General features: G+C 42.4%; 1 protein-coding gene across 1 annotated transcript in view; it reads left to right on the forward strand.

The window, feature by feature from the left end:
* The window catches only part of plxna3 (plexin A3), a 52,849-nt gene that overhangs the window by 5,337 nt on the left and 23,657 nt on the right, over positions 1 to 23,855 (forward strand). Inside the window, exons 2-6 of the mRNA XM_054770090.1 lie at positions 10,202 to 10,587; positions 10,709 to 10,899; positions 17,245 to 17,792; positions 17,863 to 18,027; positions 18,120 to 18,302. Coding sequence (XP_054626065.1) covers positions 10,274 to 10,587; positions 10,709 to 10,899; positions 17,245 to 17,792; positions 17,863 to 18,027; positions 18,120 to 18,302 — 1,401 coding nt within the window. The 5' untranslated portion in view covers positions 10,202 to 10,273. The remainder of the gene's footprint in view (positions 1 to 10,201; positions 10,588 to 10,708; positions 10,900 to 17,244; positions 17,793 to 17,862; positions 18,028 to 18,119; positions 18,303 to 23,855) is intronic.

The following is a 23,855-nucleotide window of genomic DNA, read 5'->3' on the forward strand; positions in this document are numbered from 1 at the left end:
CTCCCAGCATTGCTACAATACGCTAGCATGCATGCTATTGTATGTTTTTAAAAAGCCAGCGGGAGCAAAGTCGAGTTCGGTTGTACTTTATTGAAGTATTTAACAATGTACTCACGTTATTTTTGATCAATCCTCATCCACAAATCCATCAAAGTCCTCATCTTCTGTATCCCAAATGAACAGCGGGGCAAGTTCTCCATCAAACACGCCAGGTTCCCTCTCATCATTGTCTCGTTGCCGCGTGGCGCCTCAGAAATGATGCTGGCTTTTGCGAAAGCTCGAACACCAGTGCATCAGACACGTTAGCCCAAGCATCCACAATCCATTCACAAATTGTGGCGTAACTCTGCCGGCGCTACCTCGCAGTCTTCGTGACGCTGTCATCCATCGCTCCCACGCCGCTCACAACTTCACTTTAAACGCCATGTTTACACCGATGTCCAGTGGTTGGAGTTCCTTTGTCAAGCCTCCCGGAATGATGTCAAGCTCCGAGTTCATTTGCTGCACTTGGTTTTTCACAGCGGCTATGAGATGGGCGCGCATGGAGTCAGATCAACAGGGACGGTGATGCGTGGGGGAAAAAAACATCTGGTCTCTTTCGGTACACGTCACTCAGCAATTTTCTCCTCGTCCTTCCAGCCCTTTTGATTGGTCCAGCTGGAAACTTTTCTTTAGGCACCGCCTTCCTCTTAAAAATCACCACAGGTGGCAGTTTCTATCCATTACCATGGCAACCAAGCACAACAGTAAAAGCCGACTTCTCGTGCCCCGTTGTGTGTATCGCTACCGTGCTGGTCCCCTTCTCTGCAGTGTGGTTGACCGGGATGTCGAAAGTGAGTGGCACGTCGTCCGTGTTGGTGATGTAGTTGGACTGGATGTGGTTGTCTGCAATGTTTTTACTGCAGTACGAGCGGAAGATGGCCAGCTTTCCTTGTAATCCGCTGGATGTCACTGCGCCACGGTAGTCCTTGCTCGGATAGATACAGTAGATGGCACCGTTTCATAAAATATACCTATATAACTACTGGGGCGTGCCTTTAGCGTCCTCTTTCACGTCGGCATGCTGTCCTCAGTCACGTCCACCTTTCCTCTATATAAGCAGCGTGTCGACAGACGCTCCCAGTCAGTCGAGCGGAGCGCTCATGAAAGTCACACAGCAACACTTTCAGATTTTGGAACTCGGTACACACATAAGGCGCGCCACATTATAAGGCGCCCCGTCCATTTTGGATCCAATTTAAGACTTTTAAGTGCGCCTGGGGATATAATCTGGCCCAGAGGGGTATATTCTGGCCTAGGCTGTTTTATACTGGCCAGTTTCCATTACACCTGGGTTTATTTCTGTCGGGGCTTCATTTCGCCCTGCTACACCTGTAAGACGCGGAGCCGCGTACCACTGCTAGCTGCTTTAGAGGGCAATGTAGGCGGCGCCACAGCAGACGGAAACAGTTCTAGCGCAAACCTGATGACCAGGCTAAAGGCTAGACCGTGACTCGGATTCCATCTGTTCTATCAATCATTTTTCATTATCATTCATTAGAGGTCATGACCTACTGTATACATATTATTATATAAAATACCTGTCAATTCTCATTCATCTGTGTCATTGTCATCTCAGCCTGGCCCTTTAAGAAGAACTGCATTGTGGGAAGTTGAGTGTCTCTCTCTCTCTTCCTGCTCTCGTCTTCTGCACCGCCCATTGTTTTCTGCGTACTGAATGGCTGTAGACCATTGTCAATCAATCTCCTTCGTGCCTCCCTGCCGTGTCTCCTGTGTCATCGCTAGCTTGTAATTGAATCTATGGTTCGAAGGACTATGACTGCAGCAATATGTTTTAACAAGGATATAAAAAGGCTACAGTATAGCAGAACGGCGGCAGGATGAAAAGGCATGGTCACACTTATTAATTTCTTGTGTCCAAACTATAGGTTGATCATTGAAGGGGACCTATTATACAAATTTTTGGGCCTTTGTATTGAGTTCTGGACTCCTATAGAGCAGCTACACACGATAACTCGCAGAGAAAGCTTTCTAGATCTTCCAGACTATGCACCTCTTTCTGCAGTGTTTTCTGCCTGCCGCCCAAACAGTCTGTGTAATTTACTTCACTCCTGGCACGCCTCCTGCCGAGCCCCCTTTTGTCCGATTACTTACACAAAATAAACAGTTAGGACAAATTGTTACTTGCAGCTTTCTGTTGTGACTCTTCAACATGACCAAATAACGTTGGAAATGCGTTGGGCTTCAGCAACAGTTTGGCGGGTAGTCCAGCTTCGTATTCGTATTGTGGCCGTGCATTTTTGTCCTGGCGCCTTTCTGCTGTACTGTAGCGTTTTTGTACCTTTGTTAAAACACATTGCGGCAGACGAACCGAGGATTCGTTTACAAGCTTGCAAGCTAGCGATGACACAGGAGACCTGGCAGGACGGCACGAAGGAGATCGACAGCCAATCAGCCAATTCTTCTTAAAGGGCCAGGCTCGACCTGTAACAGCTTTCATATGCTGTAATAAAAAATAAAAAAAACACGAAAAAAATCAGTGAAACAGCGAATCTGTGAAAGGTGAACTGTGATAGAGCGAGGGAACACTAGTCATATGCATACTATGTACTGTACATATACTGATGCATTTACTGACGTACTGTACATACAGCAGTCTGATATACTGTACATAAGGAACATGTCTATGCCTTGACCTTGAGCAACCTCTGTCATCATCACAATGTTCTGGTCTTGCTCTAGCCAAGGCCCACTCTTGCACGAAGCTTTTAACCTGCCAGTCATGCTCATGTAATGTCACAATTAACCAATCACAATCACAATGAATCAACCACCTGCGACATCACTTCCTGCCTGTCTTTTGACCAGTCATCATTCTGTGTCATTTACACATGGTTAACCTGTGCGTGCGTGCGTGCGTGCGTGCGTGCGTGCGTGTGTGTGTGTGTGTGTGTGTGTGTGTGTGTGTGATATCATAGATGTGATGCTAATGACATTTCCTCCGTCTGCTCTGGGGAATGTTCCTCAGCATGTTATTACCGGAAATATGTCAGTGCATCTTATCATGGCATATTGATTGTGTGTGTGTGTGTGGCTGGAACTAACCCAAGGTGCTGCATGAAGTTGGGTTCAAAGGTCATTATTATAATACAATGTATTTATAGTGCACTTCATTTAAAAAGAAAGTCATAAAAGTAGGGCTGCAACTAACGATTATTTTAATAATCGATTAATCGGTCGATTATTTTTTATCGATTAATCTGCTTAAAAAACAAACACTCTTTCCGCCTCTTTATTCAGAAATAGAAGATTTCAACTGACAGAGCAAGTAAGTGCACAAAGACCAGGTTTCCACTTGAATATTCGGTTAAAATAATGTTAAATAATAAAAAAATCGAAATGTTTGTCAAATAGCTTCAATAAAACAAATGCAAACAAAAATACAATTGTGATCATTTTTGTAGTCCATTAATCTGAACTTAATTGTTTCAATTAATGGAGTAGTATCGATTAGGTCATAGATGGACCAAATTAATATGAAGTAAACACCTACAGTTAGTGGTTGGGTCCGAAAAGAGGCAAAAATGCCCATCGTTGTTTTCCAAAGTCAAAGCTGATATGTGTGAATATCTTGTTTTGGCTAAAACATAAAGATAAAAGGTCTGCTTTCATGGATGACTAAGAAAATTAAAAAAATATGCACATTTGAGAGGCTGAAATCAGAGCATATTTACATATTTAAATAAAAAAATGATTAATTGATTACCAAAACAGTTGTCGATTAATTGGGTAATCGATTAATTGTTGCAGCTCTATATAAAAGTTAGCATAAAAACATACAGACAGCAGTTAATTGCAGGTGTTTGTCTTCAACCCTTCAACCCTTTTTTTTAAGCCTTCAAATGATCAGGAAGTTCCAGAGGCGTAGGGCGGCTGAGCAGAAAGCCTCATCTACCATGGAGCTTAGTTGTGTGGATATGGAGGAGGTTGCTGTTTTTGGAGCGGAGATCGCGGGATGAATTTTGCTGAAGGATGAGTTCTTTGTGGTAGACGAGGCTTTGCCATGGAAGCACTGAGCCAGTAAAGGGATTGGTGGATGGCTGTCATATGTTAGTGTTTACGTACTCTCATCAGAATCCTGATGTTTTGGAGGTTTTCGACACTCTCCTTGGGTATCCTGAAGACAAGCGCATTGCAGCCTGGAGGAGACAAAGACATAGATGATTCGTTGTCCATCAAATAGAGTGAGAGCGGTGTGGAGTTTGAGATTGAAGAAAGATGATACAAGATTACATAGTACTTTATTGATACCTTGGGCGTGTGCGCTCAGGGAAACTAAGGTTCCAGTAGCAGCAACACCGTATGCAGCACATAAGACATGTTATAGCAACAGCAGCATAGTACACAGAGTAAAAAAATAAAGTATAAATAAAAAAGAATAACAAATAACAATTAAAAATATCCCAGGCAAAAATTTAATGATTTCACATTATTGTACATTAAAAAAACTATCCAGAGGGCTGAAAGTGTTTGCCTCCTCCTTGATTTCTTATTTTTGTCATATTTGTCACACTTAAATGTTTCAGATCATCAAACAAATTTAATTAGTCAATGACAACACAACTGAACACAAAATGCAGTTTTTAAATTAAACTTTCATTATCAAGGGAGGCAAAAAAATCCAAACCTACATTGTCATGTGTGGAAAAAGTGATTGCCCCCCTAAACCTAATAATTCATGGTTCCATTTATCACAGCAAGTCTTCCAGGTCCTGAAGCAGAAAAACATCCCAAGACCATCACACTACCACCACCATATATTACTGTTGGTATGATGTTCTTTTTCTGAAATGCGGCATTATTTTTACACCAGATGTAATGGGGGACACACCTTCCGAAATGTCTCATCAGACCACAGAGTATATACCCAAAGGTCTTAGGGATAATCAAGTTGTTTTCTGGCAAAATTGAGACTAGCCTTAATGTTCTTTTCTTAGTGTTTTTTGTCTTGGAACTCTGCCATGCAGGCCATTTTTGCCCGGTATCTTTGTTATGGTGGAGTCATGAACACTGATCTTAACTGAGGCAAGTGAGGTCCTGCAGTTCTTTGAATGTTGTTGTAGGCTCTTTTGTGACCTCTTGAATGTGTCATTGAGGCACTCTTAGGGTAATTTTGGTTGGCCGGCCACTCCTGGGAAGGTTCATCACTGTTCCATGTTTTCACCATTTGTGGATAATGGCTCTCACTGTGGTTTGCTGGAGTCCCAAAGCTTTAGAAATGGCTTTGTAACTTTTTCCAGACTGACAAACAAATCACAATTCCAGACAAATCACTTTTTCACACAGGGCCATGTAGGTTTGGATTTCTTTTCTCCCTTAATAATCATTTGAAAAGCACATTTTGTGTTCAATTGTGTTGTCATTGACTAATAATAAAATTTGTTTGATGATGTGAAACATTTAAGTGTGAAAAACGTGCAAAAAATAAGAAATCAGGAAGGGGGAAAACATTTTTTTCACACCACTGTGTATTTGTGTATTTCATGTACAGTATATTGTTGATGTTCTCATTCATTTTTTGTAGTCTTTAACTTTAGTGTCTCCCAGACACGTACACACACACACGCATGTTCAGACAGGATGAGCTCAACAACCAAAAGGAAACAATCACTTGGCCCTCTTCTCTTCCGCCCTTGATGACCTCTGACCTCCAGCAGCGGTGTGTGTGTGTGTGTGGTGTTTTTTTTTTGTGTGTACAGTTTGGTTAGGAAGTCGTTGAACAGTGGGAGAGTTTTATGATTTTATGTCTTTTATGAGTTTGAAATAAAACCAAGGTCAAACAATGTTTATGGCTGGGGGGACACACACTCCCACGGAGCTGCAGACCTTAGCCACTCCCATGGCTGCCGATGCCATAGCAACCGTTGCTGGCCCGTGAGATGACTGTAAATGTTGGCGTGCATCTTTTTTTAGAGTAAGTCTGTTTTCACTTTTCTTGCAACATTACCAGTTGAGCCTCATGATCCTAATTGACTTGGTTAGCTGTTGAGTGTGACAGCCAATCAGAGCATGTGAGTGGCATGAAACAAATAACTAGGAAGTGGGGCAGGGTTGTTTCCATGGTGACCATGACCGTTGATTCATCAGTTGTCGTCAGACCTGTTTGCATCAGCGTGAATGTTCTGGGATGTTCTAAGTTGGTTGGTGACAGAGGAAAGGAGAATGCACATGTTCGTGCAGCCAGTCTGGTGTCCTTGTGTCCCCGCCTTCTCATCCTTGTACCGACCAATCAGATCACGTGTGTTTTCTGGCTAGCAAACCACAGGGTTCCTATGCAAGTATGGAAAAGTATGAAATTTGATTTGATAAATTTAAAGTATAGAAAGTGGAAACTCAAGTATGTGAAAATATCCATGTTTCCACTGTTCTGTTTTTTAAGATAAAATAATGAATAACTAAAAAAAAAAAAAAAGGATGGATCTGTTTTTCTAAGGCGCTTTTTCGGGCACCTAAGATGTTTGTGTGAGAGCACAGTGGCCGATGCGTTCCCGGAAAAACATTTGGAAAGATTAACAAGTTCAATGGACAGCCCTCCGCCCTTCCAAACCTTTATATTACCTAGCTATAATCTCCTGGAAATGATAAGATGACATAATGGCGTACATATTCAGAATAAAGAAAACAAACCACTTATTTACATGACACTTGGGCTGCAACTAACAATTATTTTCTTAGTCGATTCATCTGAAGAGTGTTGTTTTGATTAATCAAGTAATCTGCCCTTACCCCATTACTTAACCATTACTATCAAAAGAGCCATTTTGCCCCCTCGCCCATTAAAGAACGTAGTCTAATCTTCTTTAATTTTTACAACAAGAGAATAAACAAACAGAAGCGCAGTGCGCATGTGTAACGGATGCCAACTGGTGGAGTTGTGAGGAGGGATGTCCCGATCTGCATTTTTTGGCTTCTGACCCGATCCGATTTTTTAAATAGTTTTGCTGATCCAATCTGATCCGATACCGATCGTTTTTTTTGTTGTTTTTTTTTGCTTTTGTTGCAAACATGAATTTGTGGGATTGAATATGGTTATGAAAATAGCTCTTCAAAGCATTAAAATGCAACCAATGCAACCAAATTATTGCTGAATTTGCTTTTTTATTACACAGCATGACCAACAATATTGTTTGGCTTTTGTAACAAACCTCTGTGAGTCAGGTCTCTAATCCAATAAAAAATCCAATAAAAGCACATCCAATCAAAGATAAAATTGGAAAAAATGGGCGAGCAAAATACTTTTAGGGTAGGACTAATCATTTGACATGGTCATAGATAAATTTCTGGTGTGATTTAGGATATTACTTTTTTTTTTAACAAACTCTTAGCGCCCTATGAAATCTGTTAGATTTTTTCCCCGAATTACATTTTTTCCATTTAAATTTTTTAGAATTCAGTTTTTTTCCTTTTCCAATTGTTTTACCAGCATAGAGTGTGTGCTATTTGGGTTTGTGAATAAAATGCAAAAATCTTTACATTTATTGATGCAATACATCATTGGCCCATTTTGTCCAGTAATTGAGAAATGGATGTAGCTTAGCTAACTTTTCTAATGGGATGTCAGCTTCAGCACATGTTGCTGCAAAATCTTCAACAAACTGTAATTGCCCGTGCTTGTGATTAAGGAAGATGTAATCACAGATCTAATTCCAATCACGTTATTAATGTAAGATATTTTAATGACACCCTTATTTTTTTTAATACAATTAGACAAATGTGACAAAGAGCGCTCTTATTTTGAATGCCGGAATGTGTTGTGAATGGCAATTGACCGTTGAGACGCGCTGGGTGCAAGAATAAACGTGCTTTGTCTTTTTTCACTCTGAACCTGCACGTGGGCATTGTAAAATGGTTCTTACATTATGGCAGTAAAACACAACACGATGAAGTCGTGCACACACGCACAGCTACACTAGCTAAACTAAGTGAACTCCGCAAGACCTCCAGTCACGCTCCGTAACAGGAGGAGATTCCAAGGTTTTTCTCCACTGTTTCGCCATGTTTAGTAGTGTTTGTGCGATCCCTATTATAAGCAATCAGTGGTCAGAGTGGCACTTTCCGTGTGATCTCCCTACACCATGACGCAGCAGTCCGGGCACAGTGAGAGGGAACTGTTGCTACGGAGCCGAATATCCAACATCCAACGTGAAACGAACTTCACCACGGTACACCGCGGTCATGTCTGCATGGTGGTGTTGTGTTTTCTTCTTCTTGCGAGTGGCGTGATTCTCATAACAACATGCGTTCAAAAGAATAATACATTTGCATAATAAAAATGCCTCCTCAAAAATATCAGACCTCACAAATCGCTCTGCGTTATTTGTCTCCCGCCGTGTCCCTGAGCACTCGCCTCTCCATTTGTGCGACCGAGCGCCGCGGCCATCTTGTTTACGTGTGTTCCACAGCGGAAGAAGATTCGAGCGTCTTCATCACATACATATAAATGACAAAATGAAAAAATACCTTCAGTGCACCAATAACTTCTCTCTTCTTCCCAGAGATGTACTGTACTTTGTGACAACTTGACACACAGCGACACAAATAACTTTGGTCTTGTGGAGAGAGGCATATGCCAGGGTTGTGAAGCTTAATTCACCGTTCAAAAGACACTTTTCTTTGCTCATTTCTGCTCAATATTTGTTCCCGCTTCTGGCTTTGCATCAGCTGCCATGCCGCTTCATTTCCTCAAACTATGGTGCAGGCCGAGGGTCAAACAGGACATGCGCACGTTGATCGTGCGACAAAAAAATGTATGCCGTTAAAGGAAACTTTTAACGTGTTAACTTTAACAGCCCTACCAAAAAACATGAATCGAATACCAAAATAGTTGTCGATGAATTGGATCCATCCATTAATTGTTGCAGCTCTAATGATACACAAGTATTTACAGACTCTGGAGAAAGTCTGTAAAAAGTATGGAATTTTGAAATGTCAAATCCATAGGAAACCAACCAGCAGGCTAATTCACACAAACAACAGGAATAGAACATAACAAACAAGCTCTACTGCAAGCTCAAGTGCTAACTGCTTTCCTAATGTCATGAATGTCCAAACCTTCTCCATCGAGGGCTGTATACAGGAAAATGGAAGACTTCCTTGGGCTACTTTGATATTCTTCCCCTTTTAGTTTATTAAAACGCAACAAGAATAAATTCAAAGTAGTTCACGGCATGTGAAATGGCTAAATAGCGCAAATGAAAAGGCTTACAATCTCATTTAACTTTTCACCTTTTTCTCATAATATCTTGTAACTTTTTGCTTGTCATGTTTTGATGCAACTTAGCATGTGTCAGCGTCTCACACATTGACTTCCATTGCAATCATGATGATTAGCGGCTAATGAGACGGAATCCACCATGTCGCCCTAATAAAGATTTACTCCAGTAGTAACCATGACTGCACACACGCGCGCACACACACACACACACACACACTCACACACACAGCAACCCATAGAAGTAGTGAAAGATCAGCACATTAGCTAATTAGCCTGCTGAGCTAAGGGGGCCCACCAGAGGGGAGGGGTCGACAGAAGGATCTGTGTGTGTGTGTGTGTGTGTGTGTGTGTGTGTGTTTTCTTGAAGTGCTCTTTAGTTTCACTTGACCATCCATCATCTTGCACATGTGAAGACAACCTTTAACATAGTGAGGACACTTTAAAGGACAGGACAGGACACAGGTGTTAGCCTTGTTCAGCCTTGGTAGAAGTCCACTCAGTGCTTATCAGGGTCCAAGTAGGACATCCAGTCTTCCCTGTTTCCGGCATTCCCAGCTCACCTCTGGGACATTGAGGTCAGTGAGATGCCTGAGCCAATCTTTTTTTTTGAAATTCTTGTTGTTGGTTCACCCTTCTCTTCTCTCCTCCATACCCTCCAAAAAGCACACACACAAAAACACATTGTTTATTGAGCGCAACACACACTCACAGTTTGTGTGTGAATTTGATGTCGGTGGTTACCATGGTATTGGACAAACATTCAGCCATTGCATTCAGGTAGGATGGGCATCATAATCGGTCAATAATATTTGATTATGTGGTGTCACGTGTTGTGGGTGCAGATGCATGATGGGAACAACATGACGTTGTGTCACGTGTCCATGTAAACAACTTGACTAATGGCAGCCATCTTTTTTTTTTTGGCAGCCATGACCTGCTGACACTCTTCATCCACCTGTGGACAGCACCTCCTCTTTTCTCCCTCCTCCGCTTCCCGCCATGTTTGCTTCTCTTCTCCACTTCCTCTTCTCCTCCCTCTCACTCCTCCTGCTCTCTTCACCCCTCCTCTCTGCTCCGGCGGCGCCTCCTCCCCCCCTGGTGGCGGCAGGTGGCAGAGCGGTGTACCAAGTGTTTGACACCTCCCTCACCCACCTGACCGTCCACAAGAGGACGGGTGAGGTTTTTGTCGGAGCTGTCAACCGGGTCCTCAAACTGTCGGCCAACCTGACCGAGATGAGGAGCCACATGACCGGACCGGTGGAGGATAACGCAAAGTGTTACCCACCGCCCAGCGTCAGGGCCTGCGCTCACCGGTGTGTCTCGCCTCATTGTCTCGCCTAGCTGTCTCTACTGTCTGTCTTCTTAACTGTGTGTTTGTGTGTGTGTGTGTGCGTGTGTGTGTGTGTGTGCATGTGTGTGTGTGTGTGGGGTTAGCCTGGAGTCGCTGGACAACGTGAACAAGCTCCTCCTGGTGGACTATCACGGGAACAGACTGGTGGCGTGTGGCTCCATCTGGCAGGGCGTCTGTCAGTTTCTTCGGCTGGAGGACCTCTTCAAACTGGGGGAGCCTCACCACCGCAAAGAGCACTATCTGTCTGGTGCCAGAGAGGCTGACGGAATGGCAGGTAGGCGGGGCTTCTCCCTCCTTCACGTCAAATGTGCGGGCCCACTTCAACCTCACACGGCTGTTGTTCGATTACCAGTGAGAATCGCAAATGATGCTCAGCTGGTAGACCTTTGCCAACATTAGCTAAAATGTGTAATAGCCTACAATTAGCCTACTGCGTACTTAGTAGGGTGGGGCATGAAGTCTTGAGCATTGATGGGAATCAGGACGAACATTGCACTTCTCCTGGGATCGTTGAAATATTTTTATTTCGATTCCTAGTTTCGAAGCCCACTGTGCCAACCGGACAAAATAGCCGTGAACACAAACGTAGAAGAAGAAGCCGGAGACCACCGGTGAAGAAGAAGCAGATAAAAAGTTTGGCTTAACTTCATAAAAAAGGGCGGTCAGTTCAGAGCAACATTTGCTACACAATGACATCATGCAAAGGAGGGTGCAACATGACTAATGTTCACACATTCATAGTGTAGAAATAAGAGAGTACCTTGTCTTTGATGCACTACTTCGGACTTCCTCTAAGCAATCAGAATCAGGGAAGTCCAACAATAAATGAAGTCTATCTCGTGCCAATGTAACCGAGGTTTTCAGGATGCTAGCTGATGTGGAAGTTTGGTGTAAATAAAAGAGGGGCTATGGCTAGGCAAGCTTATCATTTGTACGGTCACTCTGTTAGCAACAGTCAAGGAACCTTCTCAACTCACAGAACACACTTTGGCCTTCAAAATAATCCTGTTACTTGTGTTAACAAAATAAGGGTGCCATAAAAAAAAATAATCAAAGTACAGACATTTCATCCAAAAAGAACTCTGGTTAGCGCCCTCATGTAAACCATGCAAACTTTTATGACCCTTTTATGAAAAGCATTGGATTCGAGAATCGTTAGGAACCGGAATCGAAACAAGGAATCTGAATTGGAACAGGAATCGTTCAAATTCAAACGATGCCCCACCCTCGTACTTAGTTCCTGAGGGTGTGGACTATGACAGTGTCATGCTATCCCAAATCCATTAAAGGAAAACTGCACTTTTTTGGAATTTTGCCCGTCATCCACAATCCGTAAGTGAGACATGAGCGCACGTCTTTCCCTTTTTTGTGCGTTAAACTGTTGGCGTGAGGTAGCTAACAATGTACGTAATAGGAAGCACATATTATAAAGCCCTCTTAAGAAAAACTAAAAAAAAGTCCAACAATGTTCCATTTATGTAACGGGACCGGCATATTAACCAAGCTACAGTGACATTGTTATTACAGAACTACTTTTCTGGCGTGGCGTAGCGTAGTGACACAGAACCTCACTCACAACAAGGCCTCAGGCCACTGAGTGGCAACGTAAGCTACTGGAGCTGCTGCATCTCCTGTGAGTTTGGAAAAGTTAATGTTAGGTTATTAAACCATGCCTAACATGTGTATAGTGGAACTTGGGTTGTGGCAATAAACCGAAAAGTTGGTAAATTTTGAGATTCCACATGCTAACGCCCAACTAAACGTCCGGACAGATTCAACACAAAGAAGCAGAAGACTACTGAATTAAAATGAAGTTTCATTAGTAACACTGACTATGTTTACAGGCAGTCAGTATTCGGGTTAAGATCAATATTCCGGTTTCTGAAACATTCGGAATAACCCGTTTACATGACGTGATGTGAAACCCCCCGCCCCCCCTAAAAAACCCTGCACGTACAACGTCTCGGCGCATGGGAAGCGTCATGACGCAATGTGCGTGCGTCATTTGCGCTTCTTCCTGTTTCCAAAAACAACAACACCGGCACGGTGGCTGATCAGCGCCTTTGTATGCATTTTGGTGCTGGTACTGACCCACCACCAGTATTTGATACTATTCTGTCTCACTTTCTTCATGAATGGAAGGCGAGAACGTGAAGAAATAGGAAATGGAGCCGGAGCTGTGCCATCCACATCCATGCTTTATCCCCAGAGACCCCCCGGACACTTTTGAAGATACCTTCGTACAAACCCTGCTTCGCGTAACTGCTTGCTCACCTTCTGATAGATTTCGCTATTGTGGTACTTTCTACCGTCAATAAAAGACATAATGTTCCTGTCTTTCACCACACCACACTAACGAGGTGGCTTGTTTCTCCCTCGCTCTAAAAGTGGGGGGTTCTGCGTGTCGTCATGTTTACAAGTAGTTTCTGCCCATGACGCAAGATTCCTTTCGAATAGAACATGCACAGCACACAAATTAATGTTCCTTTTGATCGGGATATCCCGATAGGAGTATACATGCCTGATTTGCGGGTTAGAAAAGGAGTAATAATTAATAGTTGCATCTGCCTTTGTTTATCTCACAGAGATGCAACTTGCACAACGTTAAAACACTGTAATACGCTGTCTAAAACTTGGGTAAAAAAAAATTGAATGTTCTCCTTAACGGGCCCTGACAGCATGGCACTAAAGTTATATTGTTATACAAAGTCACAGCTGGTGTAAAAAATGCAGTTTCTTTTGGCGTTTCTCTTCTGTAGCCGAGTGAGTGAGGCAGGAAGAGCTCCGCTTTGGCTGTGTGCGTGGGGGCGGGGCCTGGTACTCGGGCAGGGAGCAGCACAGAGAGACACACAGGAAGGGAGCGACAGAATGCAGCAATGGAAATAAAAAGTTAATGTATCAGCTACATATTCACTGATACAGATTCATCGGTGATACTTCATAATCGGCCAGTTACTACATAGTCACAGCATGTATATAAAATGCTAAACTGTTTTTGTGGAATAGATGAATCCCATTACAGTGTATTATTAGCTGCCTCGTGCTAGCTGTTTTTCAATATTTAGAATTCACAGAAAAGCGGGAGACCCGTGTTCATGTCTCACATAAGGTTTGTGGATGATGGGCAAAAATCCAAACGTGCAGATTTCCTTTAAGGCCCAATTTTCCAGACTATATGTCGCAATTTTTTTTAATGGTTTGGCTGGTCCTGCGACTTGTACTCCGGAGCGACTGTTTTTTTCCCCACAGTGACGGCCATGAGAGGGCGTGCTAGGCTTGTGTGCCAGTAGCTGCTACTCCTATCTACTACTCCTGTATCTCCTGTACCACTGAAAATTTATAATGTAAACATCAGCTTATAAAGACAACTGAGGGGCCATTCACACGGAAATGTTTTCAGGTCAAAACGAAAAAAAGTATTTTATCGTTTCAGCCTCTCATCCACACACGAACGGCGTTCTGGGTGACCTGAAACGGTATTTTTTGAAAACTGCTTCCAGAGAGGGAAAATCTGAAAACACCGGCTTGTTGTTGCCTTGTATACAGGCAACACAAGAACAATGACATCACGAAACACCACCGCCTCGTCGCCGTCACGTGAACAGAAGTGAGCTTTGACGACAAGCCAACATATCGGAATATTTTGAAAGACATGACTCACCTCAGTCGACAAAATGTTTTGTTGTCTTATACTCCATAATGACTTGCAGAAGTAATTCCACTTCTAGTAAGTGTAAGATGACTTATGCACATCCGTTCTTACTTCTTCTACGGTTTGGAGTGCCACGTGGTCTGTATGCGTGCCTATTCACAGCGCGTTTGCGCGCTTATGAAGACAACTGAGAAAGATGGAACACAAATGCCCTCAAAAAGGAAATCATATTCTGCAGATTACAAACTGCAAGTAAGTGAAATATGCTGTTGAAAACAATAATCGAGCAGCAGAAAGAAAGTTTGGAGTGAACAAGAAACTTGTGAGGGACTGACGCAGGATACTCTACCTCCAATTAAGAAAACAAATAAAGCTAGATGGCCACAGCTAGAGGAGCAAGTTCACAACGTGCTGCCAGGAGAGGCTTGTCAACAGTGCAGTTACGTGTCCATGCCCAGGTAGGTGATAGATGACTTTGCGGGTTGTTTAGGCTTTAGTTATCTGAGTAACTGTTAACATACCTATTCACATTACATTAACAGACGCCTATTTAGCCTATTGTTCTCCATTTTATTATTACTATAACTTGTGAGAAACTACAACACAGCAGTGCGATAGACTATGAAAATTCTGATGACTGCGGACATTCCGTGCAGAGGCCGCTTGCCCACAGTACCCTTGAGTCTGTGAGCACATTTACTGTCGTTGGGCACTTACTGTAAGTGACAATAGCGATATTTAGCCACTTCCTCTTTGTCTTCTTTCCTTTTAATTGTGAATTGCAACCACTTCGGTCTCTAGTCCCTCCCCTTCCGCTGCATAGCCAAGAGGGCAATGAGTGATGGTGGTTATGGTCCATTGCTGCATACTGGGGTACTGATGTCACACTGCATTTTGCCATACTTCTCAGTGTGAACACACTTATGCAATTAAGTGTAAAGTGTACTATAGTGTAAGTGTGGAAGTATGCCAGTTGAAACACAGCCATGGTGTCACTCTGCCAACTCCGGGGCTGTGTCTCAAATGGAATACTTCCATCAGTGCACTTCAATATGTGTCCCAAAGATGCTAGATAATAAGACTGTGTAGTATGCCACGGAGCAGAAATTCCGCCATGATGGTAAGCAAGAGAGGTGGGCGGGGCTAGGTACACAACAGTGTACAGTGTATTCACTGGTGCTGAGCTGCGTGTAAAATAAAGTTATGTGCAGTGCGTGCACTTTGACCAAATGAATGAATCTTATTTACTGAGCAGAATGAATATACTGTATGTGTACATACTAAATGTGTAAGGATCCAATATATTGCCCTACATGTAGATGTCAATAAAAAAATCTATTTTACTTTTTTCCTTCATCACGGTGTTACCAACGCTTAACAAGCAACATACAAAATAATAATCAATAATAACAAAATTTTAGCTGAACTGGAAAATGCACCAAAATTTTGGACATAAAATTTCATAGGTAAACAATAGACAATACGCAGATAAGATGGCCAGGAAAACATTCACCATAGATTTACTCCATTGAACTGCAAGTGTGTATAGGATCACACATGGCATAATTAATTACCATTCCAGTAATCAATTAATTACCATTTCAGTACGTAGATAACAAAATATCCTGTGACCATAAGGCACAACAGAAATTTTATTTAAAAGTACCTACAGTATATGGATAATGAACTTATTTGTTACACAATGCAACATTTATTTCAGTAATGACATTGTTTATAAATAAATTATCATCATCACTGACTTGTCATTAATTCAACTAAACACCCAGTGAAACAAAGCAGCTTCAAGATATAGTGTGTGGACTACACTTTGAGTCTTGGCCTCTGTCCCATTTACTTACAACTACCAGTGTTATAAATCTACAATGTTTTTGTCACATACCTGTCCTTGTCTTTTGGAAACATGAAAAATGACAAATCTGGTCTTTTAGACCATCTATTAGCACAGTGTGTCGAGGACCTATTCACAGTGTACTGTTTTGTGGATTCTGTTTATCGTCATGGCGGCCAAACCCGTGGAGGGCGTACTACGGAAGTGGAAGTTGAGTAACCAGTCTTTAATGTGTACTATATATGCAGTGCACTTACTTCTTGAGGGTACAAATTTTGACAGTGTAGTGCTGTCTCATATCGATTCCTGTCACTGCGCACTTACCAGAAATGACGATCACAATATTTATCTGCTTCCTCTTTATCTTCCATCCATCTTCTTAATCCTCATTAGGGTCATGGGGTTATGCTATCCTAGCTAACTTTGGGCGAGAGGCACGGTACACCCTGGACTGGTCACCAGCCAATGGCAGGGCCCATACAGACAAACAAACATTCACACTGATGGACAATTTAGAGTCGCCAATTAAACTGACATGCGTGCTTTGGAATGTGGGAGGAAGCCGGAGTAGTCAGAGAAAACCCACGCACGGGGAGAACATGCAAACTCCACACAGATGCCCAATGGAGATTCGATCCCAGATCTTCCACATCTCCTGACTGTGTGCCCAACATGCTAACCACTAGGCCCCACTTTGTCATCTTCTTTTTAATTGTGAATTGCAACCACTCAATTTAGTCCCTCCCCTTACTCTATGTAGCCAAGATAACGACAATTGAGGATGGTTACGGTCCATCACTGCACACTCACCATTTGGGGCGTGTTGAGTGCAACATCTGGGTACTAACGGCCCATTACATCTTACCATGCTTCCACTCGAAATTCTAAGTGCAAGTATGAAAGTGCGTGAATTGAAACACTGTTGTCACTCTGCCAATGCCAGTGCTGTGTTTCAAATGGAATACGTTTGTCAGTCCACTTCAATATTTACAGTATACTATGTAGACTGTGTCTGTGTACAAAATGCTAAGCGTCAGTATGGAAGTACACGTATTGAAACACTAAATGCTAAGCGGTTGATCTCTCATCACCGTGGTAACAGAAATCTTGCTCTCCAGGCGTAGTTGTTGGCGAGGACGACTGGACAAGCGACCCCAAGAAGAAGAAAGCAACGAAGGACGGCAGCCGTCTCTTCATCGGCGCCGCCATTGACGGAAAGTCTGAGTACTTTCCGACGCTGTCCAGCAGGAAGTTGGTGGCTGATGAAGAGAGCGTCAACATGTTCTCACTGGTCTACCAGGACGAGTTTGTCTCCTCTCAGATCAAGATCCCGTCTGACACGCTGTCCCTCTACCCGGCCTTTGACATCTATTACGTCTACGGCTTCTCCAGCCGCACCTATGTCTACTTCCTGACTCTGCAGCTGGACACGCAGCTGACGCAGATGGATGCCGGCGGAGAAAAATTCTTCACCTCCAAGATTGTGAGGATGTGCTCCAACGACACCGAATTCTACTCTTACGTGGAATTTCCTCTGGGATGCACTAAGGACGGTGTAGAATACCGACTGGTCCAGGCCGCTTACAAGCAGAAACCGGGACGACGCTTAGCTCAGGCACTGGGCCTGTCGGAGGACGACGACATCCTGTTTGTCATCTTCTCCCAGGTGAGTGACTTGTGAACTCTCTCTTTTCTCTGAAAATGGCCACTCAAATGTGGGCTTCTTGTGTGTTCAGGGTCAGAAGAACCGCTCCAACCCGCCTAGAGAGACAGTCTTGTGTCTGTTCACACTGCATGACATCAACCTAGCCATGAGGGAAAGAATACGCTCATGTTATCGTGGCGAGGGACGACTTTCATTACCGTGGTTACTCAACAAGGAGCTGCCCTGCATTCATACAGTGAGTTACGTGACCCAGGTGTCACCTGCACCTCCCACTATAACTTAAATGGCCGGTTTGGGTCACTCCGGAAACAATCATTGTCTCAACAGCCCAAGCAGATCGGAGATGACTTCTGTGGTCTGGTGTTAAATCAGCCACTGGGGGGTCTGCGAGTCATCGAGGGCAGCCCGTTGTTCGAGGACCGTACAGAGGGCATGGGCGCGGTGGCGGCGTACACATACGGCGAGCACACAGTGGTTTTTGTGGGAACACGCAGTGGCCAACTAAAGAAGGTAAGAGCTCTTAGAATGATGGAGATGATGGTTGATATTATTTTACATGGTTGAACTTTGAACTCTGCATTGGATCCAGCACACATGTGGACACTTGACAGCAGGGGTGTCCAAACTTCTTCCAGCAAGGGCAGCATATAGAAAAATAGACGGATTCGGGTGACTGCTTTGATATAATTTCTACATTAAAGATACTAAAACCAATCCAATCTAGGTCTATATATGCTAAGATGTCTGAACAAACATACACACCTTAACTTTGTGTTATTGCTGCCAAATCAAATTAGTGTAATATCCAATAACATATTTCATTCATAGCTAAGCCTGTCACGATATTCGATAAATCGATTAACCGAACGATTAAAAAAAAAAAGTTGATCATTTTGCCGGCCTCGATAAATTGACATGTGCATGTATGCGTGTTTGTTTTCCTTGTCTCCCTATACCACACAGGCTGGATGACAAGAGGGTTCACTCTGCATGTGTCTGTGCGCATTGGTTCTGTAGTCGAATGAACGGAGAGAGTGAACCTTCTTGTCAGCCATTCAGCCTCCTTGTCCCAGTACGTGGAGGCGGGGCTGCTAGTGAGTGGATACACAGACTGAGTGCTAGCAGCAAGTTAGCAAGCATACGGTAATGAATGAATGAATGAATGAATGAAGGCACAAAATAAATTATTTCTAAACTGAATACGACAGCCCCAGTGTGGAGGTGCAGCAGAGCCTTCATCCCGACAGTCGATGCTTACTGAGACGTTTGCTTGACACAGTATAGTAAATATCAACGAAACAGCGCGAAATGGTGCGCGCTCACAGACGGTGTCGCTTGCTACATTGCAAAAGAAATGCAACCTTTCAACACAGTTGAAAAGGCAACATTTCGGGAAACGTTATAAATGTTTGACAGACAATACCCCTGCCTCACAAACGGCAATTCCTGAGCTGTATAACCGAGTGAAAGAAGACATGTTGAAGGACATCAGAAACATTGCAAATATATAACCAAATATATAATCAAATACTGTATATAACCCCCTACAGTACAGGCCAAAAGTTTGGACACACACAACACAACTGATGGTCCCAACACCATGAATAAGGCAAGAAATTCCACTAAGTAACCCTCACAAGGCACACCTGTGAAGTGAAAACCATTTCAGGTGACTACCTCATGAAGCTCATTGAGAGAACACCATGGGTTTGCAATGCTATCAAAAAAGCAAAGGGCGGCTACTTGGAGGAATCTAAAGTATAAGCCATATGAGTTAATAAGAGTTATTTCACACCTTTTTTGTTAAGAACATAATTACACATGTGTTCATTCATAGAGAATCTACAATGTAAATAGTCATGAAAATAAAGAAAATGCATTGAATGAGAAGGTGTGTCCAAACTCTTAGCCTGTACTGTACATTAGCTTAACAATACACTACATATCTGCGTATGTGTGTTTTTTATTAGAGTGAGTTTTTTTTCTTAACAGAGACAGGGTCTATTTTTTTATTGTTTTTGGTTGTGATTGTGATTTTTATTTATGTGCAATTTTTTGCTAAAAGAGACAGAGTCCGTTTTATTTTCATTGAGTTTTTTTGTATTTTTTTGTTTGTTTAATTTATTATATTGTTTGTTTAAGTTATTTAAAAGCTCTTGACATTCCGATTACAATGTTAAATACTCTTGAGGAATTAAAGTTTATTGCTTTTGATACAATGTACTCTCACTATTATGCCATGTAATTAATGAAAAAATGGCCTCAAAAAATGTTGTCGATAATATCAATTATCGACAATAATTTGTAGGACAATTTATTTATCATTGTGAAAGGCCTATTCATAAGAAATGTATTTTATTTTTGCAATATGTCAAGGGCAAATAAAAAAACTATCTGGCCCCACTGGCCGCACTGTAGACATCCCTGCTTTAGAGTATGCCATGTGTAAGTGCCTTGCTCAAATGTGTCACTTGGTCATATGACGTCATGTCAGGTTGTAATACAGCTCATGTAGTTGATGTCAAGATAGTCAGAGCACTTCTACTTGACTGTCTGCTGACTGGCTCAGAGATGGTGTGCATGTGTGTGTGTGCGCGCGCTCATTTTTTCAAAACAAACAACATGGGGTAGAGAGGAGACACGCTGTGCTGACCACACACACGCACACACACACACATGCATACACACAGACATTTCTTGTACAATTGAACATCAGCAGCTTCCATCATCTCCATGACAACAGCAATCCCATTCATTTGCACGATTTAACAAGCTGCAAAGATTTTCCTTCTACCCTCTGCTAGGCTAACATTAGCATGGTGGCGCTATCAGCCAAGCTAGCGTGTGGCGGTCACAGTACAGTTACAGTTTGTATTTCCTCCCATGTTCACATTTAGACTGGGTGTGTCAACCCACTGACCACACGCACACACTCACACTCACAGCACGAAATGCTTAGTTTTCCATTCAGACCACACACTTTTATGACTGTGTGTGCTTGTCTGTGTTTGTGTGTCCTTGGGGACAATGTTTATGGATTTTAAAACAGACAGAGAGGAAAAACGAGCAAAGAAGATGAAATGAACACAACTTGTGTGTGTGTGTGTGTGTGTGTGTGTGTGTGTGTGTGTGTGTGTGTGTGTGAGAGAGAGAGCGAGAGAGAGATTTATTGTTGGAGTGCAGACACACAGTAAATTGTTAGGTTCCGGTACAACTTTATACACTGATGTCATGATGGTGTATGTACATGGTCACATGACTATGACGACAGCATCATATCACCTCCCATAGGTAGGTAAGGTCGCTAAGAGCTCCTGGTGTTTGTTGTGTAACAAAATGTGCAGAAATAATATAAAATACAGTAGACGCCCCTACAACGTAAATAATCCGTTCCGAGAACCTTTATGTTATAGGGTTTTTATGTTATACGAAGCGTAACATACATGTAAATAGCCTAATCCGTTCCAAGATCTTCCCAAACTCACCCCTTTGGCACTTCAAAATATTCAAAGTCCACCAAATATGGTGGGAAAATATAAGAAAATGTTAGCATGAACATAATAGAATAACATTCCAATGTAAAATAAGGTAATAAATAAGATTACTGTAAATGAATAAAACTGAAAAACAAAAACAATCTTACCATTCACGAGATGTCTTGATCAGGAACGCAAGTGGAGGCAGGAGGAGGAGGAGGAGGAGGAGGAGAAGGACTAGCCTGAGTCAAAACGCGACTCAAAGAGTCTAAGAGTCAGCTGGTCTCACACACAAACGCACACGCACTACACGATAATGCTGTGTGCAAAATTTTAATTTGTAACTTAACTTAATTGTTTATAAGTTAGTTTAAGTGCGACTACGAAGAGGCAAGGAAGTTGAAGGGACAATCAGCCAATGAGATGAGAGCGGAGGCGGTGCCCCGATAATCAGCCAATGAGTGAAGTGAAGTGAAGTGTCAGAATTTCTGGATCATTTCCTGCTTGGTTTCTATCGACAACTTTTCCTTTTTTTCTTATCACTTACACTTGGTTTAGGGCCCATGACTACGGTAATTTTAACACAAAGAAAAGTAAAAACATTAAGAAGAGATTTCAGTGCGTGCAAACTAGTTTAAGGGCGACTGCCATGAGGAAGAGAGGTTGAAGGGAGCAGCATGTCTCACACAAACACACGGACGCGCTGGATAAGTCAGCCAATGAGATGAGAGCGGAGGCGGTGCCCCGATAATCAGCCAATGAGAGCGTGAAGCGTCAGAAGGCGTCACCAAGCACTAAACAAATCGAATTTCTGAACCTGCACCGACTTGACGCTTTACGTTAAATGGAATTTCTTCCGTAATACGATGCAAAAACTTTACATAAATTCTTTACGTTCAGTGGAATTTACGTAAAAGGAGGTTTACATTATGCGAGGTACTCCTGTAAATAAAATAGGTCAATGTCAAATGTTAACTCATATGAAAACAGGGCACAGTTGACATTGTGATGATGCATTTTTTTTTTTTTTTAAAGACATTCTCATCTTCGGCATCCATGCTAGTTTTCCTTGGGAAACAAACTGTGTTTGTGTGTGTGTGTGTGCGGGTTTGTGTTTGACAGAAAGGTCTTTGTCTCTCAAATTATGTTTCCTGTTCCCATTGTCTATGTGTATGTGCGTGATCATGCCTCAATAAGGGCATAACTTTGCGTTCCTAGAATTCCCTGCCGAAACACACATGCACGTGCACATACACACGTACACACAGAGGAGGATTAATTATTATGCTGTTGCTGTGGAGACGATGGAAGAATTAGTGGATGTGTAAGCTCCCAAAGAGACTGAAGACACTTCACATGCGATCATGTTCTGTCTCTCCATATGTTACCATGGCAACCATAAAAGTGTTAGGTACAATGGTGGGTTGCTCAATGTGTTGGTAAGGAATGAGCAACATAGTTCTTAGTTATACGTAATTGTAAAGTTGATCAATTAAAAGTATAAAAAGAAATGTATCTCACTGCTTTGAAACAACACTTAGAATCAGTAGATTTCGAATGGGAGTTCTTGGTATGTTTCTACTTTCACACTTTGATTCACTGTCATGGAGAAACTAAGCTGAATCGGCAGATTCCTGATGGAAGTTCTGTGTTACATAGTCATTTTGTATACAGTGCAGGCCAAAAGTTTGGACACACCTTCTTATTTAATGCATTTTCTTTATTTTCATGATTGTTTACATTGTAGATTCTCAAAACTATGAATGAACACATGTGGGATTATGTACTGAACAAAAGTGTGAAATAACTCGAAATACTGTATGTCTTATATTTTAGACCTATATTTTCTGTCTTATCATTTTTTTTGATAGCACTGCAAACACTTGGTGTTCTCTCAATGAGCTTCATGAGGTAGTCACCTGAAATGGTTTTCATTTCACAGGTGTGCCTTGTCAGGGCTACTTAGTGGAATTTGCAGTGGGTTGTGTAGTGTGTGTCCAAACTTTTGGCCCATACACTATATTTTAAAACTATATATACTTATAGTGATACTGATACTGATTAGAATGTCACTCTGTCGACGATCAGTTTGCGAGCTAGTACTTCCTTCTTATTGAAGAAAATACGAACAAAACCAAAATTGATGTGTGTATTGGTTGTGTGACTGAAGGGTGAAAAGCATCAGTTGGTGGTCTTACTATTATCCATTGTATGCGTGTGTTGGGGGATGGAATGGGCTAATAAGCTTAACAGCCACACCCCTCCCCCCACACACAACCCGATGTCAGCCGTCACTGGCCTTCCTCCTCCTGTTCCTCCTCCTCCTCATCTTCCTCCTTCAGGCTCTGATTGCTCAATGAATACGTGTGTGTGTGTGTGTGTGTGCGCGCGTGCCATCTTAATTCACACACAATTTTGTGTTTATTTCCTCCATGTGGTCAATAAGAAAATGTGGTGAATGACTTGCTTGATGATGACTACGGTAATCCCTCGTTTATCGTGATTAATTGGTTTCAGACCTGACTGTGAGGTGAATTTCCGTGAAATTGGATTCCTTATTCATAAATCAAATATTTTTTTAGTTTAG

The sequence above is a fragment of the Dunckerocampus dactyliophorus genome, chromosome 1 (assembly GCF_027744805.1).
Source record: "Dunckerocampus dactyliophorus isolate RoL2022-P2 chromosome 1, RoL_Ddac_1.1, whole genome shotgun sequence".
Lineage (NCBI taxonomy): Eukaryota > Metazoa > Chordata > Actinopteri > Syngnathiformes > Syngnathidae > Dunckerocampus > Dunckerocampus dactyliophorus.